A 26,083-nucleotide genomic window follows, 5' to 3' on the forward strand; every position below is an offset into this window, starting at 1 on the left:
TTGCTTATTTTTGTTTGTATGGCTAAACTTTAGTTTTAAAAACCAAATCACTTGAATAAAATATTTTTCTAACATCAAGAGTATAAACAAAGATTAAAACCATATTTTCAATAAACAAATAATTAATTTTTGATTAAAATCATACATTTATCAATATTTTTAACATAAAAAACAATTACCGGTAAATTTATTAGAAAAAAATAATAAAATCTTATTTAATATGAAGAATATATATTAAAGAACTTACCGGTAAATGATATATAAATTAAAAAATTTTAAAAATAAATCATAATAAAATCAATAATAAATTATATAATTGGAAAAGTAGTCATAAATATTATAGATTTTATAGAAAATGATAAAAAATTAAACAGATTTATCAGCAGAAGTGTCAAAGCGAACACTCTTTCTGCTGCTTTGATCTCTTCGCGATCTATCCATTGATTCATCTGATTCTTCAATAAATTCTTTGGCTAACTCCATAGTAATTGATCCAATATGACTGATCTGTTATAAAATGAAAAACAAAATTAGACAAAATTATTTATTATGTAATAAAAAAACTGTTTACTCTATTTCTGAATTTAACGCCAAACACTTTGTTGGCGCAGTCGAGCAGTTCGGGTCTGAATGTTGTCGTTATAAACTGTGAAGTTCGTGACATTTCTCTTATTATAACTAAAATAAAATTATTAAATAAAAAATTAAATATAAAACATTAGAAGAAAATCATATAATAAAAACAGATGATATAATATGGTTAACCAGAGAGTGCTTTGCGATAAATGGGATCCAATGCCTGATCCACTTCATCGAACAGATAGAACGGCGCCGGATCGCACCGTTGGATAGCAAATATGAATGCCAGGGCCACTATTGATTTTTGTCCACCAGATAACTGATGCATCTCTTTGACAATAGCTGTTCCCGTAAAAGCCACACGTATTTTGACGCCAACAAAATTATCGATTTTGTTCAATATAGGAGTCAATAAACCTAATCCAATACGATTGAATTACCGGTAATTTAATTGAAATATCAAATTGTCATAAATTTACTACCAATTCCCGAAATAGCACCCGATGATTGCGACTCTTGACTATCTTGAGAGGCCACCGAATTGGTGCCATTGGTGTCCGCATATATCATATCGATAAATGCTGTGCCTTCGGGAACCAATCGCTTAAATATGTCTACAAAATGTTTTGATACCGATTTATAGGTCACTTGAATGGCTTCATATTTCTGATGTTCCAACGATTCAATCAATTTCTCAATTGAATGATAGCCCAAATCAATTGCTTGCTTCTCGGCATTCAATATACGAGCCTTTTCTTTGCCTTCATTTAACTGATCCAATGCTTTTTGATTGACATTAGTTAATCGAGAGATCTTTTTATTGCATTTTTGTAATTCTCTGTAAAGATCATCGATTCTCATATTTTCATAATCGACATCACATTCATTAGGTATTGTACCTATTGTTTGGTGATTATTAAATATAAGATAATTTATTAACAAATGTTTGTAAACAATTCAGTTATAACTCAATACAAACCCATTTGCTTTAGTTTTCTAACGTATTCACCATTTTTGCGTTCAATTGTCTCCATTTTGACAGCAATTTTACGCATATGTTTGGCGTCAATATTCATCAAATTTAATTGCTTTTCTTCGGCTAATCTTATATTGTCCAACATTTCTATCTGTTCGCTCTTTTGTCGAACCAATTCATCCATTTTTGTGTATTTTTCATCCAATTGCTGGCGAAGACCATTGATTTTCTTACTTATCATTTCGAGATCAGCCGATTCAGTCTCGAATAATGTCTCGTTTTCGGCAATTTTGGCACTAATTATATTGAACTCGAGTTCATTCTTTTGTTTCTCCAAATTCTCGTCTAATTCGACTTCAAGTCTCGTTTTTTCGGTGGCAAACTGACATCGTTTATCACACAACTCTTTGTGCTGATTGGACAGCGATTCTATCTCTTGAACGATGGCTTTCAACTCTTTTTGTTCATTTGTAGTCAATTGCGAATCTAATCCCAGTTCGAGTTCGGCCTCATATGAGTCTCGATTTGTTATCATTGCCGGCAATATTGACTCCAATGATGACAAACTTCTAATAACTGATTCATATTTAGTATTCAAATCAACCAATTCTTGATGGTGGACATTCTTAGCGACTTTAAGATCGGCTAACCGTTTGTTGGTCTTGTTCTGGTCAACATCCAGACCTGTCATCTGATCCACATTATTTCCAAGCAATAACTCATTATCTTCTTTCTCTTTTAAACAATCTTTTATCTCATTGCTGATCGAATCCAAAGCGGCGGCGATTGCCTTAATTTTATTGTAGACATCGATTCGGGTCTCGTCACGTACGTGTCCGCCGCTCATTAGTCCTTTACGTGAAACCAAATCGCCTTCCAGTGTGACACAGTCGAGGTCAGCACTTCGGGCATATAGTGTACACGTTTCGAGATCGCGACACAACAGAGTCCGATCAAACAGAAACCGCAATACTTTCTGGTATTTAGTGTCGTATCTCAACAGTGTAGTCAACGGACGAGCGTTATTCTGTTGAAGATATTTTTAAACAATTTATTAATAAATAATGGAAAATAATATTTCGGGAAAAACATACACCAAATTCTGGATATCTGACGGGTTTGAAATTTAATTGATTTAAAGCAATGAAAGTGAACTCTCCGGGCATTTTCCGAGTGTTCAACTCTTTCATTATTTGTGTCGCAATTTTGTCATTTTCCACGATATGGTGAAACAGTTTACCCTTCGCAGACACGTCCAGTGCTTTAGTGACGGCCGCATCAAATGTAAAACAATCGATCACTTGACCTAAATAGCCATCTATTATCGGCTGCAGTCGCTTGCGATCACTTGCCGATCGAGTGGCCATTAGTTCAAACATTTTCAAAACTTCATTCACACTTTGACGGCCAATAGTAGCCGCTGTTCCCCAAAACCTTTCAAACTTTTTCTCAATTTTCTGTTTGTCATCACTTATGGCAAACTCTTTTTGTTTCAATTGATTTTCCACTTCCCATAGTTCACTGAAAATCAATATCAATATAAACATTGTCTTAAAAAATTAACAATAATTCATACAATCTTTTGTTTTCCATTATTTTAATGAATTTATTTGTCTCACACAACAACTTCTTCTTGTTTTCCATTTTCTTAATTAATTCATTTTCTTCGTCAGTGAACCTCTTCATTATCAACAAAAATAATCAATTAATTCAATAAACAAATAAAATAATAAGTCATTCAAACCTTCTTCTCTTTTTCCAATTTGATTCTTCTTGTTCTCAATTCTTCCTCTTCTCTCTTCAAATCTTTGACTCGCTGTTCATTGGTTTCAATTTCTTTGTAAACTTTCGATAACTCGGATTCAATCCATTTGTTGCGATCTTCTACTGTCCGAAAGCTTTCTTTGCGTTTCAATTTGTCGTATATCTGAACTCTTCGACTCTGTTTAGCCTTCAATTTGGCCACCACTTCGTTCTCATCTTTTTTCAGCTGATCATACTTTTGTGAGACACTCTTCAACATATTTCGAGAGTCTTTAATACGCTTTATAACACTTTTCAACTCTTGTTTTGTTTTCAATTCATTATTTTTTGTCTGGTTTACCGAATCGTTAAAGTCTTTGACTGAAAACGCGATTCGCTCTTTCTGTTCATTCAAATCGTTGATAAATTCGGATATATTTGTCATGTCTTTTGTATATTCATCGATAACTCCAACAATAACTTTAATCTTCTTCTCGCATAACTTCATCTTCTGTTGGATGTCTTGAAGTGAATTTTGTTTGAGTTCCAACTGATCTCTTTCCTGTTGATATTGTATCTGATATTTGGCGACACTATTCTTGATTGATTCCGACTCTTTGTTAGCTATGGTATACTCGACAAGTCGTCGCCTTTTATCCCATTTCAAGAAATGCTTCAAATCGTTGCTCTCGTTCTCCAATGCATTCAACCGCTCATCCATTGAGTTGAAGCAGTCCTCCATCTGTTCGGATCGCTGTTGACTTTCGGTCAACAATTTCATGGCTTCGGCTTTGCGGGCGTCGTAAATACGAGTTCCGGCCACTTCGCGCATTACTTGCAAACGATACTCATCAGAAGCGACGGCCATTTCGTTTACTTTTCCTAAAGATTGCGATATTTTGTCAGAAATAAAGAAAAATTGGTCAGCGATGACAAACCTTGTTTAACAATATAGTATGGATTAGATCTGCTAAAACCGGCCGCCTCTAACATATTGACGATATCGGAATAGTTGACAATCTTGTTGTTCAAAAAGTACTGATCCTTCTTAAGACCAATTTGTCGCCGCAATATAACATCGTTTGCATCTAAAGGTATTCGGCGGTCGGTGTTGTCCACAACGATCTCGACAAACGCCATAAGTAACCGCTGTTTATGGCTTTCATTGATCAGTTGTTGTCGTTGATTGGCCGCCAATCCCTTGAACTCATCGCTTAAGACAAACTGAATGGCATTCAATAGATTACTTTTGCCGCAACCGTTACCGCCGACAATCACATTATGGCCAGCGGACAGTTCGTCCACTACATTAGTGTCGCGATATGACCTAAAACCGCTGATTGTAATCTAACGTAAAGATAATAACCAAAAAATCAAGTGACGACCAAAAAACACAATTTGGACACAAACTTACTTTCTTTATATACATAACTATACTATCGATTATGTGGTCAGAAATTGTCCCCAAAAAATGGACATCAATTTGTTGTCCACAAAGACGTTAACCGTTTGACAGTAAAATAACAGTGTTTTTGGTGACAAATCAAAGCTTATATTAATTATAGGCTTATAATGTGTTAGTCTTTTAAACCGCAAAAAAGTTAATCCATTGTCCATCAAATCTAACCAATCATTGGACACATAATTGCTATGGATTTGCAAACAAACAAAAAATATCTATTGTTTTATCACTAATACTAATAATAAGTAGATATTCTGCTAATTGTTTGACAATTGATTTGTGTGACAATTGTGTCATTCAATTTGATAATTTCAATACCTTATGAAGTAATAATATTGTCATATAATAATACACTATAACTTTATACTAAAATAGTACTAAAATAGCATTAAATTTGTAAATATATTTTTATATTAAATAAACAGTTTCTGAAACATTAAATCAAATAATAGATTTTMTTTATATTAAATGATATTTAWAAAAAATATATTAAATTCATATTAACAAATTTAATTAATACTATTACTAATTTTTGTTRTAAGAAATTTAAATACAAAAACAATTTTAATTAATTTGAATCAATAGAATTAATAAAATTATTTATTTTAATTAAATTGATTAATAAAAATGATGTTTTTTAAATAATTTAGTTTTAAATTAATTAGTAAATATTATAAAACAAAACAAACTTAAGAATCTATTTTATTATCAATTATTTATTTATTTTTTTAAAAATTATAACTATTGTTTGAATATAATCTGTATAATTATAAATAATGTAAAACAATTTTACATGTAGTTTAAAATTTTCTAATAAAATATTATTACTATTAGTAATACAATAACTAACAGTTTGAAAATAATTTAACTACCGGTATATTATTTTTTTACGATAAAGCAATTTTTAAACCTTTTATTTACCTTAAGCTATAATTGATGTTTTTTATAATTACTAATTTTTCAAATTTTAATAAATATTAAAATGTACTGTATATGAAAAATTTTCCATAAAATATTGCAATTGAGAATTATTGTTAATGTTTTATAAGAAAAATTTATCATAATAATTATTATTATAATATAATAATATTTGATTAATTAATTTGACTCAAAGTACTTGTTATTTAAAAGTTGATTTAAAATATTGGTTAAACATTGAATATAAATTGAAAAGTTTATTTGATAACCACATTAATACTGATAATACTATACTAATAAATGCCAAAATTTTTAAAAATTGAATATCAAATATATTTACAGCTATACTATACATAGTGTAATTGTGAATCAAAATCAATGAATTTATTTCTCATTAATTATTATAATATAACAATTTTTTTTGTATAAAAGCCTCGACACAAACCCAGTAGACATTCAATCGGATGTAAACTCTCTAAACTATCATTTGATCAGAAAAAGTGTTAAAAAGTTGTTTTCAATAATTTATTTTTTGTGTTATATTTTCTTATTATATATTTTTGTTAAAAGTCCTTAATTTTAGTCGCTGTTAATGCAAGTGGTTATCAAACGTATTAAAATGACAATTGCCGAGACCACACCCTATAATTTCTTTGAGTTACTCCTGCAGATACCGATCATTGTTGCGATCAAAAAGTTTGGTATCAATCTATACGATGGTCTAAAACGATTCAATCCTTACATTGACTACACGCTGATGATCAGCGAACGGGTAGTGGTTATGGTGGCCAGTAGTCAGGCGGTGACCAAAGTTGGCAAACGATTGGAGAAGCCGTTGGGAATTGTGGACTCGTACGCCTGCAACGGTCTTACAGCCCTCGAGACTAAGTATCCGTCCATACATATGGCACCCGAAGACTTCAAAGAGGAAGCGCTAAATCAAATGACTTCATTTAAAGGAATGAGTCTCCAAAAGTTGGATCAATTTAAAGGCACTTTAAGCAGACAGCGAAAGATCGGAATGGATAAGGCTTTTCATATGTTAGAAGGATTGCTGAAGAGTCGACTCAACATTTATGTTGATGTGATCGACAAAACAGTCGACAATTATCTGCCGGCACTGGARGACGGCAATTACGACAACAATAAGTTGGATGTGATTCCAGAGGAGACCGGACTAATGGCCCGCTTGTCTTACATACCGACCAAAGTTCAGACACGACTGGTCCAGAGATACAATAATCTTGTACTCAGAGTTACTTTTAATGAAAACTAAATATAACTAATCTTTTTAAGTATATAATGTATACATATTTTAAAATAATCACTAATCATAATTCAAAACATTTTGTTTGTTTAAATCTGTTTAAAATAAATTTTTAATTTAATGAATTTTAAAAAAGTGCAATTTATATAAATTCCCCAATAACCTTGATAACTACAAAAAATGTGTGTAATGTAAAAACAGGTATGCTACTTTTGTTTTTAAATAATAAACATTTTACAAAATGAGCTAAAATTTGTTAAATTAATAACAATTGATAATTAATTTGCTTTTATTAAAAATTAATATTTACATATTTAATAATTACATAGTGATTATTTTTTGTAAAACTAAATATTTATATGCGCTAAATTAAGGATAAATAATAATTTTTTTATAAACAAAATTATCAACTAGTTTTACCTGTTTTTTTTATAAATTTTTATAAATTAATATTTATACTATACTGTAAAATATATTTATGTGATTATATAAAACTTAATGATATATTCTTTACACAGTAGTGTTATGTACAGTGTTTTATAACTTTTAATGTGATGTACACTAAATGTAATATAAACTAATCCATCTTATAATGTAAAATACTATATGTTATTTTGAAATGTTTTTTATAAAGTGTATACATATTATTTAATAAGTGATATAATTAGCTCATAAATGTCGGGGAGTAATGCGACTCCGTTTCGCGTAATTTCATGTTTTAATAATTATGTTTTTTACATAACATTATTATAAATTTATGTTCACAAAAAAAGTAAAAGTGATTAATCGTTTAATAGTTTTATTTTAAATATTATTTTTTTAAAAGAGTTAGTTAGTGGTGGTAGTGGCGCACGGGTTACAGATTTGGCATAAATTTACATTTAATCTTTTAATTAAAATAAAAACTTTGTTTGTTTAGTTGTACAGTAAGCGCAGATTTTTATTTTTAACATTAAATGTTAAAAATATAATTATTTAGTATTTATACAGTACACTACAGTACAGTGTAATACTTGTAATACAGTGTAACTGTATATTGGTTTTGACTATTGCTATTTCAGCAGTTTAATTGTTTCCTTGAGTTTAATCTCCTAATGTTTAGTGTTTTAATTATTAAAAATAGTGAATAATATTTAATAGACTAAAATTGTTTTTATTAAATAAATTTTTTTTCATTTTAATTTATTGTTTATAATTTGACAAAAATAAATGAAATAATTTATTTGTATTAATTTGATATTCCTTATTTTTAACAGCACTTAACTAAATTTTTTTAAATTATAAATTTAGTTATCAATTAGTATAGATTTACTGTAACTATCATAATATATGATATTTTATAAATAGTTTATTTAATTATCATATAAAACAAATATTGCATTAATAATTTSTATATTGCTATTTAAAAAAAACATTAGATAATAATAAAGTATTTTTTAAAATAGTTTCGCAGCACTTGTCAAGAGTTTTGTTATAAAATAATTACAAACTTCTTATCATATTTTTTTGGCTTTCAATCGATAAAACATTATTATTATTATTATTATTACATCAAACAACTAAATGTGATATTTGTTATAAAACAAACTATTTATTTATTACTTACAATAATCTCATTCACAAAAGCATTCCTTGAGATTCACTGAGCGTTCAATTCATTTAAAGTGAAGACGAGATGATAAAAACCAGCGAAAAGTTTGTCTTTAATTTTTTTTTAATTTTTTTCTTTCTATATATATATATATACTGTATATATTTAAAATAGTTTTTAAAAAAATCAATACAATTTATTAAAATTATTTTTTTTTCTCGTACCACTAATAGTCAAATATTATTTATGGGCAACGCTTTGCTGGATATATCGGCAAAATGTGACCAAAARTTRTTAGACAAATACAAACTAAAAGTTGATGACAATTGYGAGGCCGAGGACTGGCAGTTACCTATATTTGATAAATTGCTATTAATGCCCAATGCTATTACCACTCCGGGTAAGTTGTATTTTTTTACATAATTGCACAGTAAAAACKTGTATTTAATCTGATTTTTAAAAACTGATATAAAGGAGGTTCGGCACAAAACTCGGCCCGAATAGCACAACAAATACTGACCAAACAAACGGGTCCCGAATCAGTGTATTTTGTGGGAAGTGTAGGAAATGATAAAACTGGAAAAATATTGGAGTCATCGGTACGGTCRTCAAAAGTGAGAACACTTTATCACTATCATCCGACACTACCGACAGGTGTATCGGCCGGAATGGTCACATCGGAAACCAATCGGACATTGATGGCTAACATCGGCGCATCGGCACAAATGCCCACTGAATTTCTCGACTCAAGTCTCGTGAAGAAAGCCCTAAACAAATCGGTCGTCTATTTTGTTGAATCATATTTTGTGACCCATTCGCCAATACTGGTGCTATCGTTAGCCAAAATCAGTGAACAATTGAACAAAAATTTGTTCCTTTCTTTATCGGCCAACTATGTTGTGACCAATCATTTTGAAGAGCTCATGCATCTCATGCCGTATACCGACGCTGTGTTTGCCAACAGTTCCGAAGCTCAGACATTTTATACACACCTGACGGGCAACAAGATTGCCGATATGTATACTATTGCCACCAGTATTGCCAAACTTGATAAGTGTAAGCAAACCAATCACTTTTGGACAGACATTAAAAGATGTGTTTTTATTACTCGTGGCTCTGAATCAGTGATTGTCGCCAAATATTTTGCTAACAATGAGATTATTGTTAAAGAGTATTCAGTGCCTAAAATTGATGTCATCGGTGATACTATCGGTGCCGGCGATGCTTTTGTTGGTGGTATTGTGGCCCATCTGGTCACTGGTCATAATATAGATGATTCCGTTCATTTCGGTATTCAAATTGCGTCCAAAGTGTGCCAACAAAGAGGTTGTGTTTTAGTTGATAATGACTTTTAAGAGAAAATTATTTTTCTAAAACTATTTTTAGATTACAGTATATTTTTATATAAACTAATATTTTTGAATTATATATAAATTTATATCTGTGTTTTAAATTTCAATCAAAATAATATTATTGTATAATAATATATTGAATTAAATTTACTTTAATATTATTTTTTAAATTAATACAACTTTTATAAATAAAATTGAATAAAAAATATAAGTTAGTATATAAATATATAAATATTATTATTATTATAAATTACCGGTACTGAACTTATGTTTGCACTAAACAGTAATTTAATCAAATATTTATATATTACGGTACATACCGTTAGATAAAAAGTTCATAAATATTATGAAAAAATAGTAAAAAATCAATTTGTCATTAAAATAAAAGTCAATAATAGTGCAGAATATAATCAAAAGATATATATATATATATATATATATATATATATATATATATATATATATATATATATTAGTTAAATACAAATTCAAGTACTTTATTAAATCACTATTTATACAGTACTATAAATAAAATTATCATACATACTGTATACAGTAGCATACTATACAATACAATACGGTATTATTAAACAATATAACGGTAAATGCTAATATTAAATATTAATATTTGTATGCAAGTAGTCATCTTTTTTTAAAAAAAAAGTGCTTATAAAGTATGATGATAAATATATAGTAGATATACAATAAATTTGATATAATTTAAATAAATAACTATTACCGTAATGATAATTAATTAAAATAATTTTTGAAAAAAGTAAACATAATTTTTAAATAGTTATTAAAAAAACAGTAATATTTTATAAAACTTATCACACTTATAAAACTAAAGTACTGTATCTATTACGGTAAATTAATTTTATTATTATATTTTATTTATTTATTACCCGTATTAATATTTTTAAGTGCAAAAGTACTTACCATAAATATATTGTATTAATATAATAAAAATACAGTATTTATATATAACTGTATACCGATAGTTGTGTTGCCGTAATTTAGATTATTAACTAAATTTTTAAAAAATCATATAAAAATTTTCAAATTAAATAATTATGGTAATTCATTTTTATTAATTTTACATTTAATATGAAACTATGATTATCACAATTTAACAGTCAATCATCAATTAATAATGATAAATAATTAATGCATATWTAGCATTATTATTATTCATACATAATCATTAAATGTTGCCAGATAAGTATTATATTTTAATTTATATATAAAAACTATTGGTTTATTAACCAATAAATTAATATATTTTATACTTAATATACTATAAGATATACAATTAAATTGTATAATTGAGAGAATCATCACAATTATGTTGATTATAATTGTATTAATTAATAAATTAAATAATTTAAGCAAAAAAGTCACTATTAATTAAAACAATCAATCAATCAAAATATCAATCATAATCGTCATAATTGGCTATCGTTTACAATGTCTTCTATTGTAAGAGTGTTCATCAGTAGCGATATGTCTTTGAGCTATTGTCTGGTCGGCCAACAATCGGTTGCAAACAATACATAAATACTTTTCACTCCGAGATTTGTTATCATTAATAGATATTCCCTGAGTTTTAAAGTCTTTTGATTCTTTGATCCTATTGTTCCGTCCATTTCTATCGTCTCTACTATTTCTGTCGCGACTCCGGCTTCGACTACGACTACGAGCTCTGACTTTGCGATCACGACTTCTTTCACGACTTTGATCTCTAGTTTGTTCACGACTTTTATCTCGACTTCTTTCACCACTTCTGTCTCGATTCTTATCACGAGATCTATCGTGACTTCTATCACGACTTTTATCTCTATTACGATTTCTTCTGCGACCTCTTTTGCGACGTCGCTTCTGTGGCAGCACTACTGTATCATCACTTGATAGAGTGGGCACAACACATGTGATGGGAACAGATGACACAGTTGTCTGTTGAGTTGAGGCAACACTTAACTGTGGTGTCAATGAGTTGTTGATATTGTTGTTCGTCGACATCACCGCCGATGAGATGACAGGCAATGGCGGCAGTCGTGGCACATATGGTTCACTAGCTCTGGCACTAGAGTTCTGGAGCATCTCATAGATGATCGTCGAGTAGACAAACTCTTCTTCTTCATAGTTGGGCTCCGTTTTCTTCAGGTGCTGTCGGACGTAACCGACTGACCGAAATGTCAGATTACACACAATACAGACGTAGGCCTCACAGCCGATGCCATCTTTGATGCGTATGCCGTGCCGTCGGTATTGATATTTGGTACGTATATCCATCTTCTTGAGCTCCTCTTTGCGGGCCAACACCACACTAATGTCGGACAGTCTATCGGTGGGAATACACAATGATTTGTCCAAATCATCGGGAAAATTACCCGACTTGTTGTCCGTGTGTTGGCCACTTGATGTATGAGCAACGGCCAGGTCTGCCGTCTGGAAGCACTCGTCACAGACTTTGCAGACATAGATCTCGAGATTGAAATTTTGCTTCATTTCGATGCCTTCACCTTTCAGTTGTTGCAATATCTTCTCTTTGGTCTCCAATTGGATCTGATTGTCGATAACTGTCTGAACGTACGACACGTTCAGTCCCAGCGATGAACACAAATAGTCCATCAATTGATCGCAACTCATGATTGTTGTTGTGATCACTGATCAGTATTTACTTTAAACACTACTATTGGTGTCAATAGTATTGTTTGTACTGTAGTTTAGTTTGTTTTCAATACAAACTGTAATAATTGTCTCCAAAATAATCATCACATGTATTGTATAAACATTACGTTTAGACCAAACAGTCATACATTACGTTTGCATTAACTTTAACTTTATATTAATATACAGTAAATTACAGTACAGTATAATGTATTTAAATCACATAAATTTTTTATATAATTATAACTGGGATTTATTTTATTGAAAAATTTTGTTAATTTAAAAATAAATTATATTATACTAGTATATAAATTATGCTGTATATTTAATTATTATTAATTTGAATATGTGTACAATTGTTATTATAATTATGTTAGTGATAATAAATTATGTTATAAATATTTATTTAGATGATAAAATTTATAATTTATATTATACATTTTTATTAATATAAAAGGTATTTTGTGAAATTAATAAAAAATTAATTAATAAAATTAGTTAACATTGTCATTGTTATCTATAGTGTTAGTCGGTTTTGTCTATAGGTTAACATCAATTTTTTTCAAAAATAATTTTATATTTCAAAAATCTATTTTATAAATAAACTCATATAGTTTATTATAATTTGCAATACTTATTAATAAATATTTATTTAATTTGAATACTTAAGTTGTTAAATACTTTATATAAAAATAGTTTATTACTAATACTGTACTATAAATATTACTAATGCTTTATTACATTAATCATTTGAAAATTAATTATTAGACTGAAATTGTCATTAAACTTGTATTAGTAAATGGTTTTTTAAAAATAGATAGATGTGAATAAAGCATATAAAAATATGATAATGTATTGTATTGATAATATTACATAAAATTGTGACAAAAACACATGAAATATTTAATATTTAAAAAAAGTTATATTTTTATAGCTAACAAAATATAACAATTCTTAGATGAAAATGATTCAAATAATGATAACTATAAAAATATATTTATTATCTGTTATTAATTAATATTAGTATTATTATTATAATTATTAATTTTCTTAATTTTGATCGTCACTTTGGGTCTATCTTTAGTTTTATCACTTGGTTTGTCATCACTGGACACATGTGTCACCGATTTTTTGGTGTCGAGTCCTGCAAAGTCATGCATTGCTAATGATTCTATACCCATGCCTGAGCCCATACCCATCCCCATAGACATAGCACCAGCCATTTGATGACCCATACCCATACCCATTCCCATAGACATAGCGCCTGCCATTTCATGGCCCATACCCATCATAGGCATCTCCATGTCTTTCTTCATCATTGGCATAATGATAGGCTGTATGTGTTTGACGGGAATGTACTCTTTGACGGGCACCGGCACGTACTCAATCTTTTTCTTAATAATTTTCTTCTGGCACCCGCCCGGTAATACTAATCTATTTTTTAATTGTAGTTTAAGTTAATTATTAATTAAATACAATAAACATTTTTTATGTCTTATACATGTTTTTGCCTTTTTTGCCACCGTTTTTGATAAGACCCGGACTACCACATCCATTATTAAACAATAGTCTATTATAATAAATTTGATTTCATATTATTATATTTGTACAGTAAATATAATATTATGATTGATATATATAAAAATATATTTAACAATAGTTAACTCACATATCTCCTGAGTATTTATTAGCTGAGTGTTTGTTATTTTGTATGAGTACAAGTCCAGGACCTCCTCCACCTCCATGTCCATGTCCGTGCCCGCCACCAATCACTTAGTATATCCAATTGTTAAGTAAAATATATTTAACTTTATACTTTATAAATTTTTTAATAATGGATTTGTTTGATAATACAAACCATAGTTAAAGTTGACACTTAACATAACAATTATAAATACAAACAATTTAGAAAATAAGTTCATTTTTAAAGACACACCAAAATTTATAACACAATCAATAAATATGAAATAAATCCTATTTTATAAATAAGATTTAAACTTTTATAGTTTTTTTTTTTTTGTTATAATATCGTGCTTATTGTAAATTAATTATAATAGTTTATTGGAAAAGTTTTAGTCTATTTGGAGAAAGAGAAAAATAGATAAACTAATTGCTAATTAGCAGTAAAATTAAATTAAAGTAATAATAATAAAACAATTTGTTGAATATTAAAGCTAAATATATATAATTGTATAAACACTTTGTTGAACAGCACGAGACTCGCAAATTTAGGTAGTAATCAATGAAATGAAACTAAATAATAATTATTAGTGAACTTATTAAAGTATATTAAGTAGGGTTGCAATCTRGGGAGGGGATAACCCTACCCAGAGACCAAGATTTTGGAGATTTTACCCCTCCTCCAGACTTTTTTCGGAAATTTTTAAAAATTGTCTTAAAAATGATGAGAAACTGAGACTGGAATCAATCGGAAACTTTGGCAATTTTAAGGAATTTGTTCATAACCCCACTCCCACCTTAATTTTGAAACTTTGAAAAAATTCTTGTTTAAAAATGCAATAAAAGTCGACACTCCAAGATTTTTGTTAGTTGACCCTCCCCCCTCCCCAGTAACCCCTTAGACCAAAAAAAACTTGCGCAATCCTGGCATTAAGCTATTTAAAAAAGTTATGATTTAACTTTGAATTTTTGTTTGCAAAAGAGAAAAGCTTACTTTAAAAAATCATAAGAAATTTTACTAACATTTATTCAAACTATAATACAAATATTAGATTTTTTAAAAGTTAGTTTTATTATTTAAATATATTTTGGTTACACACTAAAGATAATTAGTGGAAAAATAATAATTTAATTATTATTTAGTAATTAAAATGTTAAAATTATTTCTTTAAAAAAGTTATTGACAATTATAGAAAATTATTGAATATTTAAAAAAAATTTATTATGATTTTTAAAAATGTGAATAAATATAATGATTAATAATTATTTAGCAAATAAAACAAAACTGTACACAATGAAGACAAACACATAATACAAATATTTTACATAAAAAAGATATGATTATAATATGAATAATGAACAGACAAATTGAAAATATTTTAAAATCATACAAAATAACAWATATATAATAAATTGCTAATTTTTAAAAACTATACATTTAAATTGAGACATTGGACAAACAAGTATTGGCAAACAGACAACATTAAAAGTATTGCAATAATTATAATATTAAAATATACTAAAAATAATATTTCAATATTATAAGATATTTAAAATAATAAATAGATAAAAAATTTAATTACACACTAATATGGAGTTTTAATTATTATTATATATGAACTTGAGTTTCCTCACACTATCGATGACATTATAAGATAAATGTGTTATGATATCGTAGTCTTATATTATATTATATTATTAGTATCCATATCCGCCACCCATATCACCAGACATACCATAGCCACCCATACCACCATCACCACCACCACCACTATGACCCATATCCATCTTAACTGGTATAAGAATGGGCTCCTGTTTGATGGGCACCGGTATATATTCAGGCACTTTAACTGTAACGTATTCCTTGACAGGCATTGGCACATACTCTACTTTCTTTTTGATCACTTTTTTGACCTGCTTGCATGGACCGGGCAATACAAGACTACCGGAGCCGGATTTCAATATTGATTAATAATAATAATAATAATAACAATAACAATAACAAAATTAGTCTTACATTGATTTGCCTTTTTTGCCGCCATCCTTGATAACTCCATGTCCACAACCTGTGCCCCACATTATTCTAGATTTACAATAAAAATTATTAGTGATATTTCAATCAATAATTATAATATGAAATATGTGTTTTTTTAATGCATTACAGATCATTTTGTTTGCCTAAGTGATGTTTGCCCTCCATTATCACAATACCTCCCTTTCCATCGGACGCCACTTTATATACATAGAATAGTAGACAAACAAACAAAATTATAATTCATATTATTAACAATAGCAACAAATATATTACACAATATAGTTAAAAATATAATATAATAGTAAAATAAATTTACCATGATCAAAGTTGGCGATAACAATGAATGCACATATAAGGAAAAATAAATCACTTGTACTAAACATTTTTAAAACTATTGTATTGAGTTGTAGTAAAACTTTTTTAAAACTTTAAAAAATTATTAGAAATTTTGATTTGTGAATATTTGATGTGTTTTGTCGCAGCTTTTATATATAAAAATATTTCTATATATCCCCTATAAGTTAGTAATTATCATATTATAAGAAATTATAGCCACATAAACAAAAACAATAAAAAATAATGATTGTTTCAATACACAAGTTGTCGGTAATAGACAATAAATAAATTATTATTAATGATTAAAACAAAACTTAATTATCTTATATTTAATAGATATGCATATAAATACAATAGCAATCAAAAACAATAAAAATATGATAATTTCATGATAATTATTAAATAATAATTTTAGGTCATAAAATTGTTATGATAATTTTAGACTTATTGTTATTATTAATTAAGATATCAATCTTAGATATTACTAAATATTTTTTTATAAATTAAAAATAGTGTTTATAAAATCAATCTTTTTGTATATATATATATAAACTTACGAAATATAATATTGATATATTAATATAAATAATTTATAAATTATGTTTTACATATTAGTTTATGTTTATGTCAATAATTTCTAATAAAAATGCATTTCTATATTTATAAAAAATAATAATAGATTGTTATCTGAAAATTATTATATGTAAGCATTTATAATCATAAATTTTATTTTGTGTACTAAAGTTTTATGTACCGTATAAAATTGTGTAAAATATAAACAAAAATTATTATTTGCATACAGTCAACAAACTTTGTTATTGGAATCCATTTGTATGCCTGTATGTGTCTGTAATTTAATTTAATATTTTTATATTATGATTTCAGATTTGAATAGACCATCTAAAAAGTAATATTAAATGTTCTCTTAAAAATACATGGTTAATACAAGCGAGAAATAATATTTTTTAAAAATAAATTTTTACATATTTTAATAAACTTAGTTATTTAGACAAAATAAATAAGAAAGTGAATTACTAAATAAGTAATTGGAAAAATTGGTCATCTTGTTAGTTGATGTGTGTGTGTGTGTGTGTGTGTGTGTGTGTGTGTTTGGTTTGCAAATAATTAAAATGGATGAATAAGATAAACTCATCAAAAACAACAATTAGATAACAAATTCTAAAAGTATGTTTTGGCAATGCTAGCTAGCATTCTCAACTGATTTAATAATGAATAAAAATATTTTTACAGTCTAATGAACAGAATTTAAGTAACATAATAGTGTAGACAATGGGTTGAAAACTAATACGATTTAATATTCAAATAATAGATATAATAAATCATTTAATTAAAATAATCTCTACCGGGATTACGTATCTCTTATAATTGATATAATTTGACAACATTTGTATATAATATTTATAGTTACCAAAAAGTTATTGACAATTTTAATTGTACTATTATATTTCAAATTATAGATTTATTATGAATTTTATTTTTAATTAATCAATAAAAAATAATTAATCATCATTTTATTGATTCTAATTCACTTTATTTGACTATTTGTTATGCTAGAAAAATTATTATTAAATTTAAAAATGACAAATAAATATTTGAAAATTTCCATATCATATATATATATATATATATATATAATATAGTTAATTTGATTTATTAATATTAGAAAATTATCTAATAATATTATAATTTTAATTTATTTAATTAATTAATATTTCAATGTAGAAAATATTAAATAAGACTATTTGAAAACTTTTACACAATACAATAAAATAAATTAAACATAATATGATTATCATATATATATATATATACAGTTCTACTATTGAAAATAAATTACAAAAATATTTATTATTTAGAATTTTATTTTATTTTATATGTTTTTACAACACTATGTTGTCAATAAAAAAATGCTATATTTTTAAATAATTATAAATAAAATATAAGAAACATTTGGGAGTTAGGAGGTAAACACATTTATTTGAGCGTAAATAACATTTTAAAAACAAAAATATACATAAAAATTTATATGCATTAAAACAATTGACAATAAATAGACATTACAATATGTATTATTAACAATATTAACCTAATAAATACCATAATATGTAAAATAAATTAAATAAAACATATAAAGTAGACAAATGTACAATAATGACAATTATAACACCAAAACATATAAATACAAGTATTATAAATTAATGTATAATAAAAAACAATCAAATAAAATATTTAAATTGTAAATTATGAGAAAAAATTAATTAAATTAGCCATAAATTAATTAAAAAAAACTATTTTAAACTTTCATTATTTAAATAAAAATATAAATCACTATAATTTGAGAACTTAATGATATATATAAATAGATTTATATCACAATTACTCAGGTTTTGTGGTATTCTTCACACGTTTCTTCATTTTTCTTACCACTCTAGTCCTGACCTGAGCACCGGTAGTCTCTTCGTCGGGTTTCATCATAACCTCCGATCGCTGTGTCTGTTCAGGCATGACATACATTGGCTGCTCCTGACTGGCATAACCGCCGTGCATATCCATTTTCATGGGCACCGGCACATACTCTTTGATGGGCACGTACTCGATCTTCTTCTTAATGATCTTCTTCTTCTTGCACGGACCAGGAAGTACTAGACTGTTGTTGTTTGTGTGAAGAGTTTTTCAAAAAAAAGAGAAAAAAAACTGTTAGACAAAGACATGTTTTACCAATGACTGGACCACTCATTTGATACTTACATTGATTTTCCTTTACTGCCGCTGTCTTTGATGAGTCCGTGACCGCAATCAGTGCCCCACAAAAGTCTAATAAAAAATTTAATTAATTAATTATTATTATTATCATTTTAATTAGATATTTATATAGGATTATACATACATATCACTTGGTTTGCTGAGTGGATCTGGCTTATTATTTTGGATCAACACGAGTCCTCCTCCACCGCCCATCATTTTGCCGCCCGAAACCACTTTAATAAAAATAACATTCATTTATATATATATTAATTATTTTTATTAAAATATTTTTGCAACTAATGTATTACCGGAGTCGATGTTAATCACAACAACGAAAGCACAGAATAAACCGAAAACTTGAAAACAATTCATTGTTTTTTTGGGTGTTTTTAACTAAAACTGTTTTGAAGTAAATATTTTTTTAAAATCTTAACTAAAAAGTTTGTTTGAATTGGTAATTGAATTATGAGTTATTTGTCGGAAACATTTCTCGCTTTTATACTCAAACATTTCACACATTTTTGTTGTTATTTACTTTATTTTTATTATTTATGTAAATGATATAATAATGATCATAAAAATTATTTGTTTAATGGATTTTGTTTACATTAAAAAAAATTGTTTCAAAAATCAAGAATCTATTGATCATTATATTGGATATATAATTACATGAAAGTAAAAGTCGACTTCGATTTGAATGATTTATTTGCTTAACAATTGATATCTGTTTATGTAATTTAAAACATTAAATTTGTGAGAAACACCAAACAATTAGTGTTTTAAATGTGTTATAAAAATAATAAAAAATAAAATAAAAGTTTCCTAAATTAACAGAAAAGTAATTTACAAACAATTATTACATAAACATTTATACTTTGACTTTTATAGTATATTTATTAATAGTATTATATTGAAAACAATTTTTAATGTAATAGATAAAAATTTATTTTTTATATCTTAATAATCAATTGATTTGATTTAAATTATTAATGCTATTTTATTAAAATAAAATATTTCCATGTTAAAATATCTTAATTTGTATCATAAAACAAAAACATTTTTAAAAATGTTAACACCAAATTTGTATATAAATTGTAAAACATTAAACAAGTAATTAATATAAACTTAATAATAATAATTATTTTAAATGCAATATTAATTGTAGATAAAAGCTAGTAATTTTAAAATATAATAACAAAAAATAGTATTATTCTAATGAAATACTACTAATTTTTGTCAATTTCTATGCATATTAATTATAATATCATTTAAACCTGTTTTAGAAAGAAAAAGAGAGAAAGTCAGTGAAAGAGAGAGAGAGAGAGAGAGAGAGAGAGAGAGAGAGAGAGAGAGAGAGAGAGAGAGAGAGAGAGAGAGAGAGAGAGAGAGAGAGAGAGAGAGAGAGAGAGAGAGAGTTTATGCTTCAATTAATATATAAAATAACATATTATTATTTCTATAATTTTTATTAGTATTTTAAAAGTCTATTTTTAAAACTTTCTTGAAAACAACTTTAGAAAATTTTATTATATTTATATTTTTAGAGCAATCAATTTGATCAATCATTCAAATAATATGCATATACTTTAAGTACAGTATATCTTATAAGTTGACAATATTTTCACACACTTATTGTATAATACTTGATAACTACTTGAAAACTACTCTATTTTGTTTAAATTTTCAGTAAAATTGTCGCTTAATATATTCAATCAATTAGTTTTCCCAAAAACTAGTTATATTACAATTAAACTACAATATTCAATAGGGAAATACAGTATAGTTTATTATTAATGTTATTTTCATAATGATTTTATACTAGTCTATGAAAATCTTCCGCTATAATTACTTTTTTAAAATTCGGGCTGTTATTAAAAAAAGTGTAAATAATTTGTCATTAATTAATTAATTCATTTATTTTATTTGACTTACAAAAAATAATATAATATAAGTTGAAATAATTAATTTTAATAAAAGTTTAACACATAATTATATTTATGAAAGTTTTAGTATATAAAGCAATGAAGTTTCTATTGAAATGTTTTTTTCAGTTTCAATTTTCAAGTTATTTACTGAATTTATTGATCATTATTGTCATAATGTAGAGCTTCTTATAAATAATGTAATAATTAATTTATTGTTTGGTTTAAAACTAAAATGTGACTAAAATTTTTTTTCTAAAATAACAAGTTAGTTTTTAATTTTTAAAATTTGTTATTATCATAAACTTATTTTTGATTGAAAATTTTATTAGTATAATAATATAAAAATATTTTTGTTTATATTAGTATTTGTATTATATTATTAGTATAGTATAAAAGTTACAAATGTCAGGCCTCTGGTTATTATACTATAAAAATAGTATTTTTATTGTAAATATTTTTCACTTGTTTTTATATTTATAGCTTTGAAACAAATGTTACAAATTAATGTTAAACATTATAGTGTTTTACTTCAGGGCATTAAACAATACATTAAATTATTTTTTTCAGTCTTGCAAAATCATTGAGAATTTTAATATTTAATTTTTTAAATTTTTAAAATAGATATACAGTTTAATATTTGTATCTGATATATTTTAATTAAATTTATATTTTTTGTTAATAATGTTTAAAAAAAGCACTAATTTACAGTTATAGCAAATTTTTAGTAATTTTATACAAAATTAGTTGATAATTTAATTTAATTTTACTACTTGTATGATAATAAGTATTAAGATATTACTGATATTATTAATTAAATACAAATTAAAAACAATATTAGATCATAAAGTTATCAAATAGAAATTAATGACTGATAAAATATTTCAAGTTTAATAGACTAAATTCATAGAAATTATAAATCTGGATAATATTAACTATTGATTATATTGATAGTTGATATGAACTGTATTATATTACATACCGTTGATATAGTAATCAATGGTTTATAAGTATAAATTACTAATGATTAGAAAATGATTTACATGTATTTTATTAAATCAACTAATAAACATTAATTTATAAAAATAAATTATTTTTTAAATAATAAAGTAGCTGTCAAAAAATATTAAATAAGTTTCAGCATTTTTTAGCTGATTATAACAACATTTAAATATTAATATTATATTAAATTGCATTAACATTATAATATACAGTAGTTTTTTTAATAATACATAACAATTGTAATTTAATATTTTTACATAAAACTTCTAAATAATCTAAGTTATTAAAAATGTTTTTTATATAACTTTATCAAATAATTAATAAATATTTATATAATTTATATAAGTTAATATCTAAGCAGTTAACTTATGGCCCATTTATAAGTAATGCAATACTTTAATTACAATAGAAATTATTGTTAGTTTTTAAATTATAACTAATTAAACGCATTAATATAAGATAACACATTTATATAGCAATTAATATCGTATTTAATGTGCATTTAAAAACTATTTATAAATTTCACTTAACTAAAAATTTAAATTTTAGTGGCAGTTTAAATGATTGCAAAATAAATTTGATTTAATAATATTAATCTATTTACAAGATATTAACCTGAGATTAGTAAATTTGAGTTATTTATTAATTAAAAATAATAATAAAAATTTCTTTAAATATTCATATCATAAAATTTATTATTATTAGTTACAATATTTTTATTTATTTCATCTATTGAATATTATAACAATTTTAATAATTTATTATAATATTAATTTGCTATATGATCATATCTTAATAAATTATTGCTGAATTTTTAAGCAATAATATTAGTCATAATAAAAATAATTTATTTGCACTAATAATATTAAATTAAAATAAATATGTTTATGTTTTAGAAATTAATTTATTAATATTAAATTTTGACAGTTTAAGATAACCATTTATATATTTACAATATGTAAATATTGTATGAACAAGTGTAAAAAATAATATATTAATTATAAAAAAATATATAATCCAATAAAAGGCAAATTAGTTATTGTTATTTAGATTACTAATAAACATTATAAATTAAATTAAATTATTGAAAATTATTAACTAATTATCCTTCAATTTGTCAATAATTATTACTGTGGCTAGTAAATTTCGAGACAGAATTTTTGTACTAAGTTTTTCTAAAATAATTCGAATATTAGAATGTTTTATATTTTTGTTTTAATGTACATATTTTCTATGATTATCACTTATCAAAATAATAGTAGTTTAATATCTTTGTCTAAAAAGTTTTCGGAATTATTTACAAAAATATTTGATAAATGACATTTTAAAACAGTAATCTTTTTTGATATTTTTATGTTTAAAATAAAAATAAATTTAAACAAAAAAATATTAATTTTAAAGAGTAATATTTGATGTTTATTTTTTAGTAAAAATCAGTAAGTTTATCAAATGCTTACAATTTTTAATAAATAATTTTATCTAAAATTAGGTCTAAATTTGTCTTCCAAAATAGCACAATTTTAATTTTTAATAATGTTTGGTATTTTCGTCAATAATAAAAAATTATTTTATTATTTTCTTAAAAGCAGGCAACATAATATAATATTTAATCATTTTAAAAAATTTATTAGAATAATATAATTTTAATAAATAACAAAAACATTTTAAAATTTATTTTCGTTTTTTAGAAATAAGTATAAATTGTATTTTTTTGTAATTTTTCATAAATAATTCTTTAATTGTCAGAAATCTAATAAAATAAAAATACTTGTATTATTTTATCAGGATTAATAGTTTTTCTTAGATTTTATAAATTATACAATTCTAAAAATTGAGGTTACTAATTTTGTAGCATTATAAAACTTTAATTATTATACTATAAAATATTTTAAAAAATTAACAATAATAATGAATATCTCTACAATTTAATACCATAAAAAAATAATTTTTAATTATTAAACCGAATGCAGAAAAATCTATTAAGTTTTCATATTACAATTTGTCTCGAAATATATTTGCCACAGTAATATATTTAACTTAAAGGCATTAAAATATCAATGAATTATTTTGGTTATTATTTTCTTTGTTTTGTAATTTAGATTAAGCCTCAAAACATTTTTTATATGATAATTGTGTTTTTGTTTATAATTTTATTTGAAAGATTATTTTTTTAATTGTGACACTTTTTTAGACAAACAATTATTGTTTGTGGTCCACACTATCAAGGATTTAAATATAAACTGTTTTTTAAAATAATTATTTAAATATCAATTTCTTTGAATTATTTGTTTAGATTTCAAGGATTTCGTAATCACTGATAAATATTTTAGTATAAAAGCGATACAACTTTCTCTTAATTTTAATAAAAATAATTTAATCAAAATTGACTAATATTTAAGTGATAACTAACAGTTATAAACAGAAAAAAATGAATTCAATGGTTAGTATAATTTATTTTAGATTATATTTTCTAAAATCATATAATAATTAATTATATTTTTGATGTGTGTTTAACAGTTAGTTTTGGCTGCTCTGGTATCTGCAACAGTAGCGGTGCCTACATATGATAATTCCCAAGTTGTCTATGAAGATGATAACCATTACGCCCGACAAGTGTCCGCCAAATCATACGCCGCTCCAGTTGTCTCATACGGAGCTCAGATAGTCAAACATGAAGTGCCAATTGAGAGACCGATTTATAGTAAATCATACGCCCAGCCAATTGTCTCATACGGACCTCAGATAGTCAGACATGAAGTACCAGTTGAGAGACAGATTTATGGTAAATCATACGCCCAGCCAATTGTCTCATACTCGGCTCCTGTAGCCAAACAATACGAAGTGCCAATTATGCGACCTGTCTATCGCGAGTCATACGCTAATCCGAGAGTCCATTACCAATCATCGCCTGTGATTCAAAAAAATTATGACGTGCCCGTAGCAGAGCCCGTCCACCGTCACCAACCTATGTCATACCAGTTTCATATAGTACATGACGCGCCCACCCATTACGGCAAGTCATACGCCGCTCCTCAATACGATCACAGAGTAGTAGCCACACCAGTGTTGGCCAAATCGTATGCCACACCTGTGCTTCACAAGTCTTACGCCACACCGATAGTCGCCAAATCATACGCCGCACCCATTGCTGCTCCCTATGTGTCAAAATCTGTCGGTCAGTACGGTCTGGACATTGCTGTCGGTCACTACCAGAAGGCATATTAACTCAATTATTGACTCAATTAGAGGAACCGATTGACTTAATTAATAAATTGTATGATAATATAGTTGAATAGTTTTTTGGTTCCCTTAAGTATTAAAGTTTTTATATGATTTTTCAGATAATATTTACTAAAACTTATATTTTATTATTATAAATATAATCTAAATATAAGCTGAACCTTTGATATAAATACTGTATATATAAATTTGATAAAAATGATTTGTTAAGTAATTATATACCGGTATATAATTTTCATAAACAAATTATATGTTTTTCCTAATTTTTGTATTTTATTTTTTTACAAATATAAAATTGTAAATACTTTATATATAATCAATGTACAATATTAAAATAAATAATTTTTGAAATCAAAAAATAATGTTATATTGGTAATTTTATTTATAAAATTTAAATTTTCATAATTGTACTAGGTACATAATAAATATAAATATTAAGACAGATTTTAATAAATAATTTAAATATTAGATATTCTTAAATTATATAAAAAGTATTATAAATATTAAAAGTTTCAATTATTATTGGCTTATAATATCAATTATT

At 25.7% G+C, this 26,083-nt stretch overlaps 4 protein-coding genes across 4 annotated transcripts; 3 read left to right on the forward strand and 1 right to left on the reverse strand.

The window, feature by feature from the left end:
- Window positions 1-366: 366 nt before the first annotated feature.
- Window positions 367-5,015, reverse strand: LOC128964312 (structural maintenance of chromosomes protein 3-like). Its single transcript, XM_054310897.1, has 10 exons — window positions 4,713-5,015; window positions 4,237-4,645; window positions 3,300-4,180; window positions 3,132-3,235; window positions 2,650-3,076; window positions 1,559-2,582; window positions 1,062-1,478; window positions 766-996; window positions 572-678; window positions 367-507 (listed from the first exon to the last, which is right to left on the reverse strand). Exons 1-10 carry the CDS (start codon window positions 4,725-4,727, stop codon window positions 367-369), a joined length of 3,756 nt encoding a protein of 1,251 aa, XP_054166872.1. The 5' UTR covers window positions 4,728-5,015.
- Window positions 5,016-6,125: 1,110 nt separating this feature from the next.
- LOC128963911 (uncharacterized) lies at window positions 6,126-7,174 on the forward strand. Its single transcript, XM_054310455.1, has 2 exons — window positions 6,126-6,188; window positions 6,249-7,174. The coding sequence occupies exon 2, from the start codon at window positions 6,271-6,273 to the stop codon at window positions 6,952-6,954; it is 684 nt and encodes a 227-aa protein (XP_054166430.1). The 5' UTR covers window positions 6,126-6,188; window positions 6,249-6,270; the 3' UTR covers window positions 6,955-7,174.
- A 1,377-nt stretch (window positions 7,175-8,551) lies between these two features.
- On the forward strand, window positions 8,552-9,891 carry LOC128964313 (adenosine kinase-like). Its single transcript, XM_054310898.1, has 3 exons — window positions 8,552-8,640; window positions 8,770-8,936; window positions 9,011-9,891. The coding sequence occupies exons 1-3, from the start codon at window positions 8,621-8,623 to the stop codon at window positions 9,889-9,891; spliced, it is 1,068 nt and encodes a 355-aa protein (XP_054166873.1). The 5' UTR covers window positions 8,552-8,620.
- Window positions 9,892-24,666: 14,775 nt separating this feature from the next.
- LOC128963953 (cuticle protein 18.6-like) lies at window positions 24,667-25,747 on the forward strand. The gene is made up of 2 exons (XM_054310504.1): window positions 24,667-24,739; window positions 24,817-25,747. The coding sequence occupies exons 1-2, from the start codon at window positions 24,728-24,730 to the stop codon at window positions 25,522-25,524; spliced, it is 720 nt and encodes a 239-aa protein (XP_054166479.1). The 5' UTR covers window positions 24,667-24,727; the 3' UTR covers window positions 25,525-25,747.
- The last annotated feature ends 336 nt before the right edge of the window (window positions 25,748-26,083 follow it).

The sequence above is a fragment of the Oppia nitens genome, unplaced genomic scaffold, assembly GCF_028296485.1.
Source record: "Oppia nitens isolate AA-2021 unplaced genomic scaffold, nextdenovo-longstitch-racon4-pilon3 scaffold8_pilon_pilon_pilon, whole genome shotgun sequence".
NCBI lineage: Eukaryota > Metazoa > Arthropoda > Arachnida > Sarcoptiformes > Oppiidae > Oppia > Oppia nitens.